Source organism: Cupressus sempervirens, chromosome 11 (assembly GCF_028749045.1).
Source record: "Cupressus sempervirens isolate cs-2001-9-10 chromosome 11, ASM2874904v1, whole genome shotgun sequence".
NCBI lineage: Eukaryota > Viridiplantae > Streptophyta > Pinopsida > Cupressales > Cupressaceae > Cupressus > Cupressus sempervirens.
Genome location: NC_143128.1, coordinates 229,738,925 through 229,761,586, shown reverse-complemented (window position 1 = coordinate 229,761,586; position 22,662 = coordinate 229,738,925). Strand labels below are relative to the sequence as shown.

General features: G+C 35.0%; 1 protein-coding gene across 4 annotated transcripts in view; it reads left to right on the top strand.

Annotated features, from left to right (window-relative positions):
- Positions 1 to 8,988: 8,988 nt before the first annotated feature.
- The window catches only part of LOC149528998 (uncharacterized), a 61,097-nt gene continuing 47,423 nt past the window's right edge, over positions 8,989 to 22,662 (top strand). For 2 of the 4 annotated variants that reach the window (XM_089809004.1, XM_089809005.1), the window contains exons 1-2: positions 8,989 to 9,637; positions 15,944 to 22,577. In XM_089809004.1, coding sequence (XP_089665130.1) covers positions 20,310 to 21,266 — 957 coding nt within the window. In that variant the 5' untranslated portion in view covers positions 8,989 to 9,637; positions 15,944 to 20,309 and the 3' untranslated portion in view covers positions 21,267 to 22,577. Of the gene's footprint in view, positions 9,638 to 15,943; positions 22,578 to 22,662 lie in introns of those variants that run through there. The other 2 variants (XR_016358511.1, XR_016358510.1) reach the window with 1 other exon arrangement.

Sequence of the window (22,662 nt, the reverse complement as noted above, 5' to 3'; positions counted from 1 at the left end):
ATGAAAAAGAAGAAGATGAAATACCTTGTGAGATATAAAACTAAAAATAGGTTGTCAAACAACCTCCAAAAGGACTAATTCTTGCAAATTGGAATTAAAACAACACTACAGACAAAACCCATAAATTGCTTGCCAAGAAATCAAGGGAAACTTGGTTAAATTAGGGGCCCAATGAAACCTTCATGGAATCTTTAAGGACAAACTAGTGCTTTAGGGGTGAACTAGAGCATTGGGAGTGCAATGCGACCCTAATCAAATGTGTGCAACAATAATTCTAATTTCATGGTTATGATAAAAGACAAAAAGGTAATCCAGATTAGTAACCTATTTGTTAATCTGAGATCCAAAACCTATAAAACAAGAGATTATTTATTTGTTGTTTAGGGGGGTTCACCTTAGTCAAAGCCTAGTTTAAAAATTAACCTTGAATTGAAATAATATAAATGGAATGCTAGCAAATAGTAGTGATAGATTTAACATGAAGAAATGTAAATCTATGAATATGCTCTTGAACTTGGAATGCAATCAAGTATGTAGATGTAATAGCTTTGAGTCAACTTCAAAACCCTACAATGGAAATCAAAGTGACACAAAACCTTCATGTAAGAATGTGCAGTGAAGAAGATTCAAAAGAAATAAAGTTGCTAGTGACTAATTTGAAGAAAATTGATGATTATTTGTTGAAAAATTATCAATTTACCATATACATATACATATACATATACATATACATATACATATACATAGACATATACATAGACATATACATATACATATACATATACATATATATATACATATGCATATACATATGTGTGTGTGTGTGTGAAAATAAAACCTGTTGGGAGCATGTGTAAAAAAGAAAACATTAGTAGCATATGCATATCAAGATCTATACAAAATAAGGAACTACTAATCATCTTGATTTTTACAACACAAATGCAACCAATGGATTAAGTCCTCACACAACCTCAAGAGTAGCTCAAAAAGTGCACCCAAAGGGCTTGTTGGTGTGCTCAAAGTTATGGTAAGTATATGTTATCTCCCTTAAACACAAGATTGAATCCCACGACTCAAATGAAATGCAATAATGACATGAAACTATGCTAAAATGGAGGATAATTCTTTTAAGGGATGGCTATGGAAGCAACCATTCTCGAGGGTATTCAAAGGAGGTGAATATGGATGCAATGCAAACAAACTACCAATGCAAAGCTACCATGAAAATTCAAGAACAAAGAATAAAATGCAAACCACTACCAAGGGTTAGCTCTAAGCATAAAATCTCTAAAAGCTCTAACAATAAATTAGCATGATAACAATGCATACAAGGGAGATGGAAAATGCTTCAGACGAGGACTTTATTTATAGGTTTGAGGAAGGTCTTGAGGAGGTGGTATCTATGTGGCATCCACATAGATGTCACAAGGAAGACAAATGGGCTAAAGGACAAGCCATGCAAAATTCAAACCAAGCCTTTAAGGTTTGAGTGTCTCAAGGTGTGCTCATACATATGTTGTTGGAAACTATAATTGGAGCAATTGTTATGTTGTCATTAATGTCAAACCTTTTGGAGAGACATTTACTAACAATGTAGAGTGCCATATAAGAGGATTTGAAAAGAAGAGATAAGTTAGTCCTTGACAAGATAATGTGTTGTTTAATCAATACATGAAGTAAAGAAGACAATTGGATGAAGCTCATATTTGAAACGAGTCATAAGGATAAGCTTGAGCGAGTATTAGTATTGTACGATCAATGAAGGAGATGAAGCAGAAGATTAAGGAACTTATGTAGAAGCTGAGCAAAACAATTCAAGTTGAGTGTTAGTTATTGCTAGCAATTATATAAAGAAGTGTGGTAGTGACCAAGTGTAGTATTGGTTGAGCAAGCCTATTGATGTCAAGTGAGAAAGTATAGTGTGTGTCAACCTACAAAATGATGACCGAGCTCAAGAACACAATGATTGCCAAGTGAAAACAAAAGTTATAGTTTGTGAAATATTTGAATTTTAGGCTGACACAGTTGGAATTTTGAATTATTCAAAGCGCGTAGAAGATAATGATTAATGAGCTAGCATATTTAATGGACAAGGAGAGTTTGTTAAGCGATCAAAGGAAAGGATTTGATTAAAAGTTTCTAGAATAAGGAGAAAAAAAAGATGGAAGGTTTAGATAAACCTGGCCTAAAAAGATGAAGGTGATGTTTAAGCGACAAAAGATCAATATTACCTATTTAAGGAGGCATAAAAAATGTTTTTAAAAGGTTGGTTCATTGTTGACTGGCGATCTTTAGGAGAAGGTTTGAAGAACAAAACAACAAAAATGAAGTGTGAAGAAGTGATTGCTTGGGGAGATGCCAAGCAAATCGGTGATGGAGATGTCAATGAAGGTTAGCCAATGAACCAACAGATGAGCAAATGGAGATCTCAATTTGCAAAGTGAGTTTTACTTTACATATCAAACCCTATTGTTACATTTTAACCATTATATTAGTCAAAATCCTTTAATCAAGATTGACCTAACAATCATTTTGTAAATCCTTTAATCAAGGTGTCATTCTAATGGAATGATCCAAAGTCCTCTAATAAGGCCACTCCTAATAGGGTGACTAATGTAATCACCTAAAAATGTTCACTTATACTATTAGCTCCCTTTCTAGCATTTTGGCTAAATTATTTAATTATTTGCCTAGATCAAATCATAAAAAAATTATTTATTTGATTTTAATCTATAGTTTGACTATAATATCCGAAGTCCATATTTGATTAAAAGAACATGTCCCCTTTTAATTAAATAAAAGACCCCATTCTCACGTGTTCCTATGTTACACACATAAGTCAAAATGTAATCACCTAAAAATGGTTACTTAGATTATTGGCCCCCTTCTCAACATTTTAGCTAAATTATTTAATTATGTACCTAGATCAAATCATCAAAAAATAATTTATTTGATTTTAACCTATAGTTTGACTATAATATCCTAAGTCCATATTTGATTAAAATAACATGTCCCCTTTTAATTAATAAAAGACCCCACTCTCACATGTTCCTACGGTGCACATATGAGTCATTTATCCTAAGTATCGTACCTCCTTTCAAGAACTATCACATTGTAGTCTTGAACATTGTCACACAGGCATTATACAGAGTATCACACAAATAAGAAGTATCGTGATGTATACTTAAAAGTATCATATGATACTTTATCAGAAAAAAATATCGCCCTATCTAGAACTGATTTTGTTGGGTTATTTGATTAATTTTGAATCTTTAGCATTCTATTTTTTGGATTTCTCAGAGTTATTTGTTGTCTAATAGAGGTCTTTTGTAGGTTCATTGTATGTTGGACTAACCCTTTCATGGACTAATGCATTTGTTTTGTATGGTTGCCTACAAATTGCTATAAAAGAATGCATGTCAAAGACCTTGTACTAAAAGGGCTACTAACTCTTGTTCGTAGGGTTGTCCAAAGGGAAAAAATAAAAAGCCAAGTGTGCTTATTGATTATTTCATTTCATGTGCAGCAATATACTAGTTGTTTATTTTCCATAGGCACATAAAACTTGCAAGTAGGGTCTTTTGGTGGTAGGAAAGTATGTTTTGCATCGGAGGTGAATCATAAATCTTGACCCACCCTTGGATCTCAAAAGTGAGTGGCATACTCTACTTTTTAGTAGTTTTAATTAACTAGCTTGGTGTGTTTGGGGGAAGCGCTTGAAATAGGAAAGTATGCTCTTCACCCTTTGGGTGAATAAGAGATCTTGACCTCCAAGAGTGGATCCATTTTGTTGCTAGCTCCTAGAGAGGTATTACATTTAGAGAGCCTACAATTGGTGGAAAGATACCAATAGGAATGACCAAAAGTAGGAATGAGCGAAACCCAGCTAACCCAACCCATTATAATCACAAACTCCTTGACAAAGGCCAAAGCCTTAGGGGATGTAGCACTTGTCTTTGTGGAGTAGAAGTACTTTTGGGATTGGGAATATGAGCAAAATACTAAGAAAGAATGCTTCAGGTGCTCTTGTGGCCATGAAGTCCATTACCTACTACAAGGTAGGGTGTCCTATTCATAGGTGCAAGAGCAATGTTGCAAATAGGACCCTTTCTAAACACCATAGGAATAGAAGTTACCTTATCCACTCAACATCTTGGTGCAATGATCAATACTAATGGAGTACCCAGATCAATCCAAGACTTTACACTCACCAGTTGTGTCCCTTTTATTGTGCCAATTACACCTCCATGATAAAGCCAACATCTATTGTGGGAAACCACTTTATGTGAGGTGAGGGGATATCAAGCGTGGGCCAAGGTGTTGAGTAATGAGTTGTGACCTTAGGTATTACTTCTTGGAATGTGTTTTGGAATGTGACAAGACTTGTGTAAACACTCTCAAACATCAAACATGGCATTAACATTCGTAGGATTTTTCTTATGATATCCCAATTGCTTGTGTTGAAAAGGTTACTTTGTCCCTTGTTCACCTATTTGAGACATGTTTATTTCCCCTACTATTTTCAAACCATGGCGTTTATTGCAAAAAACTAAAGTTCTATTTTGTCACTATTGCATTATAGTCTGAGATATCCAAAAAGATGAACTAAAACATAGGCATTTTAGGAATTAACTTGTATTTTACATAGTTCACTCGCCCTTTATCACATGGCCTCTTGAGAAACATTCACATAAATTTTGGGATCCACATAAGTTTTAGGATTTGTTATGCTTTGACCCAGGCCGACCTATACCATCCAAGTCAACACATACATCACCACAAGTTAACATGTACCTGGGACATAATGCTTTTTGGGTTTTCTTTCCATCAGTTTATTGATTCCATATTTGGTATATGTTTGGTTCCTTTTGTTTCTAGGCCTTCAAAGTGTCTTCCTATTCAAATATTCAAGGTTATTTGCATTCTTATTTGTCCATTTGTGTTTCTGATTTGATTTCTTGCATAAGTAGGGTTGTACTTATTTTTGTTGTTGTTAAATAAATTAAACTTGAGCAAGTTAATCCGTCTAATAATCAATTTGATTTAATTGATTCACATTCACATTAAAAATCTAAGGTGAATTAACATTTCACAAAAGAGACTACTTGCAACTTCCTAAGTATAATTTGAGTTTTGCATTAGCATCACTTCATCTTACTTGGGTCTTGCTAATCAAACTCAAGTTATATCAAGAGTTACACCTGAAAGCCCCTCTTTCTTTTGTATTGAGTGTTAGGGAAAATATCTCAATTGATAAACACATCTTATTGAGTGCTTCTATTCCTCCCCCCCTGAAACATAAATATTTTAAGAGACTAAGAGGAGCTAAAACTTTGTATTGGTCTAACCATATATTGTTGAAAATACAAATTTGATATGAGAGAATAATTATCTTCCATTATATGTGGGTTATTTTATTAAACTATATAAAACTAATTTGATGTAATAATAAGTGGATTTACCTTGTGAATAAAGCTCCTCTTATTTGATATGTTTCGTGGGGTTTTATGTGTCTTGGGTGTCATACTTCGCTTTGCTCCTATAGTTTATAACTCAGTTTACAACATAAACACAATTCCTTTAATATAATATATTGCTAGGATTTTATGTATCTTACGTGTCCTACTCTACTTTACCACTATATTTAGTTGAAAACCTTTTCCTTATAAAAATATTAAACCCAAAACGCTTTTTGCTTAATTTATATGTTAACAAAAACATCATTATCTATATGAATTTTTATTAATCGATATGTTATACCCATAAAAATAAAGTATTTCACATGTTTGTAACCTTTTCAAGGTAGTGGAAATATTTCTTGCCTCACCTTGAAAATAAAATCTAACTTGAAAACCTTGATGTATAAGATACATTTTCTTTTTTATTATGAATAGTTTGAAGCAATAACTATGAGGAGATTTGTTTCAGTTTGACTCATTAAAAAAATCTATTGTGGTAGGTTTTCACAATTTTTTTCATGCATGCTCTACTCCTCTTATCTACCAGCATCATGATAATTTTGATACTTTGTGTTGATTGGTATTTGTGCATGGGCAAATGATTAGAGAAATAGTGTTTGGAATGTGCACGTTCTATGCAAGGTCGATAATTAGAATAAGTATGGTACACATACAAATCATTAGTTTTCAACAAGGTATACACTTTCCTTATGAGTGTAATTTGATGTTGATGTAGGAGCATCTTAGAGTTGTTAGCAATCCTGCATGTTGGAGGAATTTTGGCTTAGAGTTTTGGACTCGGTCACCAAAGGAGTGGTGCTTGGTCGTGATTGGATGTAGTGTTGGTCGAGGTGCTCGGTCATTGAAGGGCTTGATCTCTCGAGGGGCTTGACATCTTCTATTGCTCAACACTCACTGTAGTACTCGACATGTGTTGATTGCTCGACACCTATGGAACTTGACAATGCTTGTGGGAGCTCGACAATGCTTGTAGTTTTGCTAACACTCGATAGTGTGGCTTGCGGGATGAAGTTCTTGTAGATTTGTCTTGATCGATTTGGTGCATTTAATGTAGGTAGCATGTGATCGTGACATGGATCGATTTGGGAGTTTGTGTGGACCTTTTTGGGTATGTGCATTTGATTTGTGTTGTAAGCCTTCTAAGGCATTTGGTATTTAATATCTATTGGAGGTCGACTTGTGGCCCAACATATATTTAATGTTAGGGTTTATTTATTTTGTAGCTTACTAGATTGACTTGTGGCTTAGTTGGGTATAAGTAAGGGGTTTTGTGGAGTCTTTAGGAATGATTCATCTAGCTTAGAGAAGGGGATGAAGGGTAGGAGAGAACATTGAGAAGGGCTAGTAGCCGAGGCTTGGTAAACCGAGAGATTTCTTGGTGGGCTTGCGAGCACAAGTTGAGATTTCCTTGGGGTTTTCTACCATAGCGTGGATCTAGACTAGCTAGGGTTTGGATAAGATCTTGAGGGATCTTGTAGAGCTATTACTTGCTTTGTATTTTGCTGTAATCGAGAAGGCCTTATAGCCTGACACATTACATGTCATCAGTTATTTTGTGAATAAAGAGTTGTGATTTGGTATTAGATCTTGCATTGTTGTTGTTTTTCTACTGTGTGGTTATTTTTTGGGGGCTAGGACATCTCCTTTGGGGATTCTCCTGCCTTGCACTGCATCAGATGCTAAGGCTTGTTATGGGTTTAGCTCAATGCACATTTGGTTGATTCAAGTTCTTTATCAAGGAAAGTAACTAATGCTAACTTGAGTTTTGCAAATGGGGTTGCAAGCGCAGTGGGTTTAACCATGGAGGAAACTTGATAGTTAAGTGTGCTCAAGTTGGAGTAGTACTGGGATGGGTGACCTCCCGGAAAGTCCTAACTCTTCACCTCTATGAGCATCACCTAGATCTAATGAGTGCTTAGTGTTCCATTTATTGTCTTGAGAGATGGTCTATGTGAATCACTACTCCTGAAGCACGAGTCAATGAGTTTGACTCAAAAACCACACAATTAAATCCTAATAGCAATGTCACTATTTGACTTGTCGAAAAATATCTCCTACTTATCTATTGAAGAGCTAAAGGGGATTTCTAATGAATGTTTCATAAGGCACAACACTTGGTGAAGGTTTTGCAAATGGGGTTGCAAGCAGAGTGGGTTTAACCATGGAGAAAACTCTGTAGAACTAAGCACGCTCGAGTTGGTGTAGTGCTGGGATGGATGATCTCTTGGGAAGTCCCGATGCTTCACCTTTGTGAACACCACCTAGATCCAACGAGTACCAAGTGTTCCATTTATTGTCATGAGAGATGGATTTGTGTGAATCACTACTCATGTAACACAAGTCAACAAGTTTGACAAGAAAACTACACAATTAAATTCTGATAGCAATATCACAATAATGCTAACTCTAACATTTTCACCTTGTGTTCTCGAATATTTTCATTCATAGTTTTGAGAATACTCGAGGTTGATATGATTGCACGCCAATGTAACCATTACATATAAACAATCATTGAGGAACATGTTTTATACAAAATATGTGAGTTCGAATGTGTATGATTATGGTTTGAGCTTGTTAGCAATAGTCTTTAAAGTAATTGGATTGTAGTTTGCAAGGGCAATTCTCCAAATATTATAGATACAAGAAAATCTACATGCTAGGGCTCCAACACAAAATAATACAAAAAGAAAAAGTGCAAATATGAAGAGTATAAACAAATTTGCAAAAAGTTAAAAAAGAAGGAAGAAGTGCAGAAATGAAGAATATAAAGAAAAAATGCCTATACACCAAAAAAAACCAAATGTACTTTAGAATTCCTAGAAGTGCCCATGTTCTCCTATAATACTAAGGTGGAAGGAGTTGAACTATGTATTTTGGAGAACCTTCTTATACCTAGCAAATTGCTCTTATGAGTGAGAAGAATATGTGAGACAAGCGGTTCCTCCTCATGACAATGAGTAAACAAGGAAGAAAAAACTCATCTACAATCTAATTTGCTTTGACAAAAGTGATCACAATAACTTTAAACACGATAATAGATTTTTAATATAAACAATAAGTGAATAAATAATTTTAACGATGTCTACCAAACCACTTTAATTTTTTTAAAGTATAAGCTTTTGGTTTTGATTGTATAGCAATTTTTGAACATCAACGTTCACACCTCCGTAATCCAAACCTACGACCTTTACAATTTCCATTAACCCATTAACCCAAAAACCCAAAAGTTTATTTGGTCTACCAACAATTGTTTTTTTTGGCTGAATGTTCTTGACCCCATTTAAAAGCCCCAAGAAAATGACAATATCTTTAAACCTTCTACATCACACATACCCTCCAATTATTAAATATTTGAAATGAACTTAAGGATCCTTTGGACACCTACATAAGCATGCATGAGATGGGCACACGTGGCAACCATATATGTGGACACAAGTAACAGGGTATTTTCCGTTTCTATCAAAATCAGTAACGCCCAAAAAATAAAACCTATACAATGATCCCCCAAAGAATGCAAACATATGCACTCGTCTCATATGAACCTTTAAAATACCTTCACAATCTACGGTAAATCTAAAATTTAAACCCTGGAATAAAATTCGGAGACCTAAACGCAGTGAAACCCTAGTTTCCAAACCCTAAACGCCGGATAATCCGAGCATCAAACCCTTATATATATCCACGTACACCTCAATGTAGTCTGCAGGCAGAGGGCATAGATATATTTTCTTCTTTTGTCAAACATTTTTCAATGGCAGGTGACGGGGACGGGACGCTTCTGGCAGAAGCTCGTCTTCACGGTTTGGGGCGACTCTTTTTTGTGTCGTAGATTCCATCGTGAACGTCACAAATCAATATCTGTTCGTTGATGGCGGTTCTTACCGTGAGGGAGAAACGTGCCTCCGAGCAGAAGGATGTTATATTCTATGGCCCTCGGTACTGCGGCGTTGCCGCTATGATCCGTTGGGACAGGCCATAACATCTACATTCTCTATCTTCCATCATTTTGTGTGATTTCTAGATTTCAAAGGTTAATCTTTGTATTTAGTTATGGAGCGAAGTGTTTTGGAAATGAAGTTTCTGAGCGTTTACAACGGCTCTGGTTTTGTATTGTTTGATAGGGTTGATGCAATTTCTTTTCATCCGCCGCTCCACTGGTAAGTTCTTTCTCTCTCACAAGAAGTCGTAAGTGGTAGTATTTACAGATGAATTTGTTAAAGTTTATTGTACTCGCTAAACTAAAGATCAGGATTAAGGCCATTTTTATAGATGGAGATCTGGTTCTATAGCATGCTTATGATTAATTTGACGAAAAACTAGATTTGATTTAAACTTGCCGATAAAAAACATAAAGGATATTATATGATATGATATGATAGATTTTATGACGCACGAGACTAAAGTAGTCTATGGGACCTATGCAATCACCCTCCCTTCTCCCTTCCAAGTCAGGAGTGGAACTAGTGAGTTGTAAAGTTTTGGTTAACTTGTCTCTCCTTCTCTGAAGTTTGGTAATTAAATCTGCTGTTTTTTTCATTTGATCTTCTTCGAATAAATAGTTGAAGTCCTTGTTCTACAGTATTTTTGTATAATCAGATCTGATGTCATTGTAAGCCAAACACTCTTTCTTTGACAAAGTGCTGCTCTGTCTCAACTGTTCCCATATTACAAAATAAACATATTCTGTCTGTCTCAATTGTTCCCATAATACAAAATAAACATGTTCTGTCTGACTCAACTGTTCCCATATTACAAAATAAACATGTTCTGTCTGCCCACTCTTCTTTTGGAATTCGCCACCGACCAGTTTCACATTGCAACTGATGTGAACTAGTTTTAAGTTGTGCCATCAACATTTTTTTGCTTTTCAGTTAATAGGTGCTTTTATATAGGCCTTTTCATCATGACTAGAAGTGGGATTAAATTATTTAATGTAATAAGATTTTTTGTGCCCTTATATAGGCCTTTTCATCATGACTAGAAGTGGGATTAAATTATTTAATGTAATAAGATTTTTTGTGCCCTATGTGTCTTGTCCACATGATATTGCGAAATTTGCAAAATTTTTCATTGACAAATTTATTTATTTTTATAATGTTATCCGAGCAAGTTTGGATGTTGATGAGTACTAAGAAGCATTGCAATGAATTGACTTTAACCAACGTATTTTTCTTATATGTCATGAGGTGTTATTTTGGCGTGGAAGATAACAAATCAAGACCTACCCTATACCGACTTCCGACGTGTGAGAGAATTTTAAAATTGAATCAATTTCTTCTGATTCCGAGGTTAACCTGGCTTAATCATAGAATACTGAGCCTGTAGAGAAGCACTTGGCCCGAGGAGCGGGAAACTGGGCCCTATCGTAGTTCGTTAACATGAGACTAAGTCAATAGCAAATGGTTCCCTGCCTGACTTGAGTGTTTTTCTCTACTATGACAAATAAGATTTGGAAAGCAAATAAAACTCTACCGCGAAAGTTAATAGAACTTCTTTGTTGTGGGGAGGGTAAGAAGCAATTCAATCCCTTTTTGTTGCATGGTGTGTCAGAGCAGGAGCAAATGAAAGTCTACCTGGTAAGCCGAATTTCTTTCCCAGGGCAAAACAAGATTGATTTAGATTTGGAATTTAACTTAGTTTGATATATCCCTACACTAGCAAGGTTTGACATGGCCTCGCCACCGTGGGGTTTATAGATCTAGTCAAGCCTTTTCCTCGCATTATTCTTGTCCAAACTTTCAAAGTGTATGCGAAAGTGAAGCCACAGAAGGGCGAAATTAGCCATTTCCTAGGGAGTAAGAGCATGAGTGCAATGAATTTTCTTTAATCAACTAAATTTGCTTATATGTCATGAGGAGCTATTCGGGCTATGGAGATCACAAATCAAAACCTACCCTTCCCCGACTTCCAGTATGTCACAGAGAAAACGTAAAATTGAATCAATTTCTTCCGACTCTGAAGTTATCCTGGCTTGATCATAGAGCACTGCTCCTGTAAAGAAGCACTGACCTCAAAGAGTAGGAAACCAATCCCTATCGGGTTTCCATTGATATGAGAGTAAGGTTAGAGGTCTCATGGAGGGGGCTTGGGCTCTATTTTTTGAGAACTGGATGTCCCATGCATTGCTTTAATTAGAATTTTTTCCTATTTTATAGGAGCCTTTTTTATTCTGAGGGGATGAAAAGGGGTTGGAATCCCTATTTTTTAGGTTTTTAATATAGGGGATGAAAACGGGGTGGGGCTGGAATTAACCCCACCAGTTAAGGAGAAAATTTTGCAACTTGTCAATAATCTGTTTTTATTTTCCCACCAAAAACCACCTCCTTCCTTTTTTTGTAGGAGTTAATTGTTTAAAGCGGGTTCACATTAAAAATTCTATGAGACTGTTTCCGTTTAAAAGTTTCTAAAAAAATTCAGTGGCACCTGCTCTATTTTTAAGTAAATGGGTGCCCACGAGACTTTACCCTAAGTCAATAGCAAATGAGTCCATGTCTTTGACTTTAGTATGTTTCTCTACTGTGATAAATGATATTTGGGAAGCAAATAGAGCCCTACTGTGCAAGTTAATATTAAATCAATCTCTACCTTGGCTTTCAGCTTGTGCGCTATTTTAAAAAAGAGATATGGTTAGTTAATCAAGAGTAAGTGATAATTTTGAGGGTGCCGGACGGGTTCAAATCATAGTCAGATATGGAGACAAATGATATTTGGAAAGCAAATAAAGCTCTACTGCGCAGGTTAGTGGTAGATCAAGCTCTACTGTGGTTCAGGTTAGTTAATCAAGATTAAGTTAGAGTTTTGAGGCTGCCGGACAGGTTCAAAACCTAGTCTCATTTGGAGAATTTCGTTGGCGTGGGGGAGGATTAACAAGCAATTCAATCCCTTTTTGTGGCAGAGATGCAAACCTGGCACTGTGTGTAATACTAGGAGCAAATCAAGGACAAAACAAGGCTGACAGAGATTTGAAAAGCTAACTTGGTTTGATGTATCCCTATACTAGCGATGTTTGACATGGTTACTTCAGCGTGGGGTTTATAGATCTAGTCAGGCCTTTTCCTTGCATTATTCTTGTTCAAGCCTTGAAACTGTGCGAAGTTCAAGCCACAGCAAGAGCGATTTAGCCATTCCCTGGGGAGCAGAGCATGTGTGTATGTCTATATTTATCCTACCATAGATAGCTTAGAGTGAATCGTGCTAGCACCTAAAAGTTTAATAACAATAGCAAATTATTCCAAATTGGGGTCTACTTTAGTATTTATTTAGAATTCACCTGCGTGATAACTTATTTGGGTTCTACTCAGTATTGAGAGTGCAAGGGTAAAATTAAGGAATCAACGGTTACTTAAGCATGGAGTGTGTAGGCATAGGAGAGAGCAAATAAAAAGACCCCCTTTGAAACTGCTCAAGCAAGACTTGTTTAAGCGTATAGAGTGCAAGAGCAGGAGAAGTAAAATTAGATATACACCTGATGAAGAGGTTAGGGAATTAGCCCTAGCAATGAAAGCCTCTTTAGCAAAATACTTCTCTAGCATAAAAGGAATAAGGGCAAATAAATTCCTAGCACAAAAGGCCTATTATAAAGTTCTAAAGCATTTGCATTATGATTTAAAATGAACCTGTTCTGTAAAATGCTGTAAAAAATTAAATTTCAGTTGAAAGGTTGTATCCAGTGTGGTCATATGTTGGAAATTATTCCACCTTAATTGATTTCTTTGGATTTCTGTTTATCTTCACCATTGTGTTCGGTCCTATTATTCGGAGATCAGTACGAACGGGAAAACAAGACTGCAATGACAGAATGGGTAGAGGGAGCCAATTCATTGTATTGTGCTGATTTTTATTTGAACTACCTTGTACTTTTTTCATAGCTCAATGTTTTTCTTGTATTGTGCTGATTTGTATTTGAATACCTTGTGCTTAATTCAAAGCTTAATGGTTTATTATTTTGGATAAGACAATGTAAGCGTAGATTATATTGGTTTATTATTTTGGATAAGACAATGTAAGCGTAGATCATATTGGTTTATTATTTTGGATAAAACAATGTAAGCGTAGATTATATTTGATTAAAGAACAAATATAAGTGTACACATAAAAATAGAGTTAGGATTAGCGGATGCTGAATGATTACACGGGTGGAAAACTATCTCAATACTTGTAACTACAGCTGAGAAAGTGAAGAACACACAAAGTGGTGGGGTAATGAAAACACGTTGCAAGCTGGCCAAACCCAAAGAAATCCCAAAGCATGAACTCACCGTAGTAGTAAAGAACTCTTCGCTATTCTCATGAAAGATGCAATTTTATAATCTCCTTCATGATTGGTCACCCACTTGATTTCCCGGTAGCCTTTTTAATTTTGCATTTCTATAGTTACGGGAAGTGGGTAAAAAGGTCTGCACATGTCATGTCGTGCATGTGGGTTTGGCGTATTGACTCTCTCTGTATTAAAACGTCCATTTCAAACGATCCTTGGTTGGGCTTTAGGAGGATTTTCAAGGCTGCGGAACATATCCAATTTTTAAAATTAATTGGTAGCAAATCTCTGTAGTGGTTCTTGATTAGCACTGACTTTCTACATTGTCTTCGTTTAAGAAGTAGTCCCTTGTGGGGGTGATCTGAACATAAACTAGTACAGCAGTTCTTGCTTTTCCGCCAAGCAGTCTGTTTTAATTGATATTCTTATTTCCATTATTTCCATTTTTTCAAAGAATATTGAAAGTAGGATGCAAGGCTGCGAAAAATATACTTTCTACGTTATCTTCTTTTTTGATTTATAACCATATCCCTTATTCTGATTTATAAGTATCCTCTTGTGGGCTGACCTGACCCTCAATTATAGGTACAGCATTTTCTGCGTTTTTGGCCAAGCACGTCTGTTACAATTGATATTCTTATTTCCATTTTTTCAAAGAATATTGAAGTAGCAATAGGTGTTCCAAGAGAAGGGATGGATTAGAGATCCTTAGGGCCTTGCAGGTAATGCATAGACCCAATATAGACTAAGGAAGGGACACTATAGACTAAAGGTGGGATTAGAGATCTGGAGGGCCTTGTAGGCAATGCATAGACCCAATGTAGACTAAGGGATTGGTTTGGATCTATAGACATTGGTTTGGATCTATAGACCCAATATAGACCAAGGGATTGGATTGTATCTAAGGGATTGGTTTGGATCTATAGACCCAAATATAGACCAAGGGATTGGATTGGATTGGATCGGATCTGTAAATTGCAATTGGTCTCGAAGTGCCTTGGTAATACACCTAATCTTTCCCTTAGCAAGTGCCTAGGTAATACACCTAATCTTTCCCTCTGCAAGTTAATCTTTCCCTCAGCAAGTTTTCCCTCAGCAAGTTAGAATAGTAATAATAGTAATAAGGTCAATATAATCTTTCCCTCAGCAAGTTAGAATAGTAATAAGGTCAATATAGATGTCCACGCCCATAAATATACCATAAAAATATTATAGTATTTGTATAGATGTCAATAAATATGCAAAATATTATAGTATTTGTATAGATGTCAATAAATATGCAAATGAATCTGCCAGAAACATATACTTTCTACGTTGTCTTTTTTAATTTATAAGATAGTATAGTAAGCCAGAAACATATACTTTCTACGTTGGGTCTTTTTTAATTTATAAAATAGTATAGTATTTGTATAGATGTCAATAAATATGCAAATGAATCTGCCAGAAACATATACTTTCTACGTTGTCTTTTTTTATTCTTTTTTTATTTGTAAGTACCACTTGTTTAGATGTCCATGCCCATAAATATACCATAAATATACAAAATAGTATAGTATTTCTATTTGTATAGATGTCAATAAATATGCAGATGAATATGTGAGAAACATATACTTTAATCTTTCCCTCTTTCCCTCTGCAAGTTAATCTTTCCCTCAGCAAGTTAGAATAATAGTAATAAGGTCAGTATAGATGTCCATGCCCATAAATATACCATAAATACACCATAAATACATAAATATACGAGTAGTATACTATTTGTATAGATGTCAATGAATCTGCAAGGAACATATACTTTCTACGTTGTGTTTTTTTGATTTATAAGTACCCCTTGTTCTGATTTATAAGTATCCACTTGTGGGCTGACCTGACCCTCAACTATAGGTATAGCTTTTTCCGACTCCTGTTCCAATTGATATTCTTATTTCCATTTTTCCAAAGAATAGTGAAGTCGAAGAGGAGTCGTCCTATTTATGGTATATTTATGTTCATGGACATCTATACTGACCTTGTTACTGTTATTCTAACTTGCTGAGGGAAACATTAACTTGCAGAGGGAAAGATTAAAGTATATGTTTTTGGCAGATTCATTCGCATAGATGTCCATGCTCATAAATATACCATAAATATTCAAATAGTATAGTATTTGTTTATACTTGGTTAGTTGCCAATTGAACTAAAGAGCCATGTGTAAATGTTTTGATTGCAGTAATTACAGCAAATTCAATTCAGTCAAATATTTCAAGAACTTGATTCATCATTTTGTTGATTCTTCAGCAATTCAATTCAGTCAAATACAGTCAAATATTTCAAGAGCTTAATTCATCATTATATTTCAAGAGCTTAATTCATCATTATGTTGATTATGTAGCAATTCAATTCAGTCAAATACTTAAGATTGATTCATTATTATCAGTCAAATATTTCAAATATTTCAAGAACCTAACTTAATTCATCATTATGTTGACTTTTTAGCAATGCAATTCATCATTATGTTGACTTTTTAGCAATGCAATTCAGTCAAATACTGAAGAACTTGATTCATCATTATTGATTTTTTAGGAATTTTATTAAATCTTTATACTTACTTTTTTAATAGGTAATTGGCTGAATTTTAGATTATTATTATAATTAAGATTAATTATTATTATGTGTTAATCTTGAAATATAATTGAACCCAAGACTTTCCTGATGAGAGGTTTATGAGAGGTAAGCCCTCTCTTCAAAATTACTTAGTCAATGCATTCTTGCCTCTCTCTTCAAAATTGCTTAGACAATGCATTCTTTCCTCTCTTCACAACTATTCAATGCATTTTCGACCATGTCTCGTGTTAGATTGCCAATTGAATTATAGAACCATGTGAAGTTTCTCTTAGTCAATGCATTTTCAACCATTTCTTGTGTTAGATGGCCTATGAACCATTTGAAATTTTTTGATTGCAGCAATTACAGGAATTCAACTCAGTCAAATATTGTAAGAACTTGTTTCATCATTTTGATTAAACGCAGGCTCTCTGTCTTTACAAGTTCTTAGTCAATACATTTTCAACCATTTCCTTAAGTGTGTTCTTAGTCGATACTTTTTCAGCCATTTCCTTAGTGTAAGAAATCTTCATTAATGATATTGCATTTAATTGTTTTGCTCTTCCATATTTCCATGTTGCTATGACAATGAATTCTTACAACATCATCTCGTGTCATTTTAACTCTGCTATTTCAAGCAACCTTTTTTCCAAGATTTGAATATCCTCCGTTACTCTATTAGCAGCAATTCGGATCAGTGCTTAGACTTCTAGGCCCAGACCTTATCCCAATAATGATTGTTGGTATATGGGATCGTATATTCACGCTGGTCCCATTGTATTATGTTTGAAATGGACATATAAAAAATACATGCTTCTCATTTTGAGCAAGGAACTTCTGGGAAAGCTTTTGCGGCTTTAACACACTGTCACTGGCATGCTAAGGCTGGGGTCCCATGGAAGCCGGCTTCCTCAAAAATAGAGTTGCACCTGCGGAGATTTTTAAAGAAATTTGTAAGCTGAGAGGTCCTATGGATTTTGTAATTTGAGTTTCAGCTCCCAAATTTAAGGAAATTTAAAAAAAAATTTATTTAATGATAAAAGACTTTTTAAGTTTCAAAGTCTCAGTTTTTGACAAATGGCTAGTTTTTTCTCTAAGCTGGTGGGGCTATTTCCAGCCCCACCCCATTTTCATCTGCTTCTTAAAAAAACGGGGCTCCTATTATGAAGGGAAAGATTCTAATTAAACCTGTAGCCCCTCAAAAAAATTCTTATGGTTCCACTTGTACCTAAAAAATAGACCTATAGCCCCCCCTAATGCTGGGGTCCCATGGTAGCCAGCTTCCTCAAAAATAGAATTGCACCTGTTGAGATTTTTAAGGAAATTTGTAAGCTGAGAGGTCCTATGGATTTTGTAATTTGAGTTTCAGCTCCCAAATTTAAAGAAAAAAATTTTAAAATTTATTTTATGATAAAAGACTCTTTTAAGTTTTAAAGTTTCAGTTTTTGACAAATGGCTAAATTTTTTCCTAACCTGAGGGGGCTATTTTCAGCCCCACCCCATTTTCATCCGCTTATTAAAAAAACGGGGTTCCTATTATGAAGGGAAATATTCTAATTAAACTTGTAGCCCCTCAAAAAAATTCTTATGAGACCACCTGTACCCAAAAAATCTGTAGCCCTCCCTCATGAAACCCATGGAACCCCTGCCTGATAGACATTCTATTATAGGGCCTAGTTTTCGGACTTCCACGTCACAGTTGCATCCCACAATTCCCAACGGAACCTTACATGATTGGTTCCGTCTTCAAAACAGATAATATACCAAAACTATTATTATATCTAATGTCATGAATGCTTCCTTTTTGACAAAGAAGTCAGAATGCTTCCTTTTCTACATTGATAATATATGGCAACAACTTTTGGAGCCGGACTCATCGAACTCTTCCATTCTTGTTAAAATATGATTAAATTTTTTTGTTTGGTTAAATTTTAGCTTACAGCCTATAGCCTATTAGGCTATTGTAGGTGGGAAATTCACTTCGATCGCGTATGATGCGACGTGTATGATGTCGAGAATACTGGTGGTAGGGGAGAGGCACCAGTAGTGGAGCGGGGTCCAATAATGGTTATAGCAATTGTGAATATTAATACTATTAATACAACAAATAAATATTAAATCTTGATTACATAGATTTTATCTATTAATAAAAAAATTATCAGATATGTGATGCATGGAACCAATAATAGTACATGTGAGAACTTGTAATGTTTAAATAAATTCAAAATTTTATACATATATTATCAAATCTTATGTAATATATTTTGCTTTGATTAATATAAATAAGTGTACTACAATAAGTTCCTTAGTTTTAAAATAATGAATCTATCATAACTAAATAAGTGTCTCAGAAAATTAAATAGATCTCTTGCATCTCACAATTAGAAATAAATATATAGATTTATGATCCAATATGTCACAATTTAAGATTTGATTGTGATTGGCAAATATTACAACTTTGACAGTTTAAGCAATGTTTATTGAAAAAATACCATCACTGAATGCACAATAATACAACAGTTTATAAATCTATACATATATTCTTCTTTAAATATTACCCACTAGTGTACAACTACTAGGTACTTTACAACTGTAAACAAATCTTTTTTTTTTAATATTACCCACTAGTGTACAACTCCTGGGTACTTTACATCTTTTTTTTTCAAATAATACTGACTGGTGTACAACTACTGGAATACCATCAAATCTAATTTCAAGTCTTCATTCCAACTTCCTCCACCTAGCCGATGCATTTATTGGCTTATTTGACCTTTCACCTACAAAAGTAGAAAACTTATAAGGCTCACCACAAAAATAACACAAAGAAAAAATAATGTTTAATTAACAAGACAACTATCAAAATTTCAAACTCTTAATTTATGAGAACAAATTACATCATACTAAAACAGTCAAATCATGCAACAAAATTCAATCCGTGGGAACAAAAACCATCCAATCAAATTTAGGACAATTAAAAGCTCAATCCATGGCAACAAAAACCATCCAATCAAATTTGGATATTAAAAAAGACTAACCAATTGAAATTTAATCTAATCATGGTTAAAGAAGAGTTAACACAATCTATAAAATGAATGGACAATAGTCTCTTTTCTTTCACTGTAGACATTTTCTCTGCTTCAGCTTGTATTTAGGATCAACAATATCTGGAACTGCTCTCATCAACCACTCTCATCAACCAAACTAAGCATATTCAGGAGCATAATTTTCAACCAGGTTAAGCATATTCAGGTGCATAAATTGTTATTCATTTTCATTTATATTTTCTTTGCTTAGATCTTTCAATTTTTTTTAAAATAAAAGATATGCTCAGAGAGAACATATAGGTCAATAGGTTTGTACACATATGTTCAAATTAGAGCCCCAGACATTTTTTGAGGATTTGCATAGAACCCCTATCACCCATTCAAGTTTTGAAAGGTTTTCCTACAACCCTCAGCCCTTGCCTTCACCACCATTTAAAGAGATTGCAATGAAGAACAGTTTGTCCCAAATAGAAACATATAGAGTTTTAAGGTTTATGGCTCAGATTTACAAATCTTCAGTCACTGGATTCTCTTCACTCTTCACACGTTTATTTATTTTATAGAAGAAATGCAATCTTTTAAAATCTTCTTTTTATTGCATATTAATGACCTGTTTGGAAAGAAATGATGTCTATATAACTCTAGGTTGTGAACAAAATAGTCAACAATAGCAAAAAAATGTTGACCAAAGCATTTGCATTGTTTTTTAATTTATTTGTCATTGTATCATTTACATATTTATACAAAAGGAAGTGCAATCATTTAGTAGCTAGAATTTGGCAACCAACATTAAAAGAAACCATACTATTTCGTTAAAATTATTCCTCAACTTAGACTGATTGCAATCTTCTATTAAAAGAAACAATGAAAGTAATTTTCTAACATGACCGATTTGTTAATATAATTTTTACATGTAATAAATTTCACACAGACTACATATATTTCACCATGAGAACTTCTATGAGAACTTCTAAGAGGAATCGAGTTCAAAGAACAAGGCCTCTACTTATGCACAAAAGAGGGGTTATGCTTCACTGCAATCTAGAAAATGAAAGCAATGCCAAAGATCAAATTAACATACCAAATCAACCTGAAAAACCAACTCCAGATCCAATAGATATAGTGGATGTGCAAGGTAGAGTTTCTAGTACACAAATGACTTCTACTACATCTAAGAATGCACCAATAAGAAAACAGTGGTCAAATTCAGACTTGGACAATGCAATCAAAGACGTTGAAGATAATATGTATTCGATCCGAGCTGCTGCCAAGAAATGGGGTATTCCTTTTACAACATTGTCAAATTGGTTGCAAGGTATCACAACTAGAACAAAGAGAGGTCCATCGACTATATTATCAAGTGAAGAAGAAATGGAAATAGTTCAATGGTGTCAAGATATGGCAGAGATGGGATATGGTCTTGAAATAACGCAATTAAAAGCACATGTTGCTCACATTTGTGAGACCAGGCCAAACCCTTTCAAAAATGGTTTTCCAGGCAAGTCATGGTGGAGAGGGTCCAAAAGAAGATATCCTGAGCTGGCATTAAGAACAGCAGAAGGTATAGACAAAGATAGAGCTACCATGCTTAGACCATCCATAACAGCAGCTTTTTATGGCAATTTGGCAAAAGTTTACAAAGATAAACAATATGGCCCACACCAAATTTGGAACTGTGATGAAACAGGTGTTCAAGCTGGGAGAAATTGTGGAATGAAGGTGATAGCCAGAAAGGGCTCAAGGAGTGTGCCATATGTACTGTCAAAAAGTAGAGAATGGATCACCATATTATGTTGTGTTAATGCTGCAGGACAGAGCATTCCAGGATTCTACCTTTTTAAAGGTCAAAGGCAAATAAAAAATTATATTGTAGGTTGTGAACCAGGGGCTTGTATGGCAACCTAACCTCATACATGGATGACCAAGGAACTATTCCTCAATTGGTTGCATCACTTTGCCAGATCTGTGCCTGGTGGAGTTTCACCTAGCAATAGGCATTTACTTATATTTGATGGTCATGGGAGCCATGTGGCACTTCCTACAATTCAAGAGGCAAGAGTTCTAGGAATTGATCTCCTTACATTGCCAAGTCACACAAGCCACAAGCTCCAACCTTTAGATGTAAGTGTATTTTCTCCTTTTAAGAACCACTTCAAGAGAGAGATCAGAATGGATGGCAAAGCATCATGGATTAGAAATAAATAAGTTTGAATTAGCTACCTTATGCAGCAAAGCATTCAAAAAGGCCCTCACTCCAGAAAATATCAAGGCAGGATTTAAGAGGACTGGTATTTGGCCATTGAACCCAACAGCACTTATAAATGACATGAATCCTAGTAGAGCATTTCCAGTTGGTGTTGAAGAGGAAGATGAAGCAATTGCTCTTGAAAGTATTCTTAGATTTGCAGGAGTTAGTGAGTCTGATATTCAAGAAAGAGTAGAACGAATTCAAAGAGAAAATGATGCAATTGAAATGCAACTACAACACGATAATGCCACTGCTGAACAGGGACAGCACGATTCTGCCACTGCTGAACAGGGTCAACATGAATTGGTACATACTGTGCAAGATATATAAGATTTAAGTATTCCTACTGAAGTGAGTATTCCTAATTACATCATGGAAGGTGCTAAAAACCTTTGTGTGAACTTGGACTTAAATAATGAGGATATAGGATTGTCACTACCATCCCCTCCTCCATCTCTTCCAAACACATTGGTTCATTACTATGCAACAACAGAGTTTGGTGTAGAAAATGTAGAGAATCAGTCAACAGATAATGATGGCAATGACGGTATAGTGGATGAAAACATTACGAATATAGATAACAACCAGCTAGAAGGTAACCGTATGCCATTATTATCATCTTTCTTGAAGTTACCAAATGCAAGGGTCAATGAAAAATATTCTCATGAGAGTGGTGGCACAATCAGGCTCAACCGACAATCCCAACTACTCACAGGAGATGAGTTCATGCAAATTTACATGGAACAAGAAGCCAGAAAAAAAGAAATTGAAGAATTGAAAGCCAAAAAAAGGGAACAAGCAGAGGAGAGAAAAGCTAGTAGAGCTATCCAGAGAGAGTTGAAAGAACAAAGAAGCTAGAAAATGCAATGAAGAAGCAAAAGAAAGAACAACTTCAAATGATACAGAGGAAAGAGAGAGCAAAAAAAGGAACAGGTCAAAAAAATGAGAGAAATTGAAAAAGCCAAAAAGGAGTTGGTAAGGCAAAGGCGTTTAAGCAATCCCTCAAATCATCTTCCAGAAAATTCAATTCTCAGGGATATAATGAACATTTAC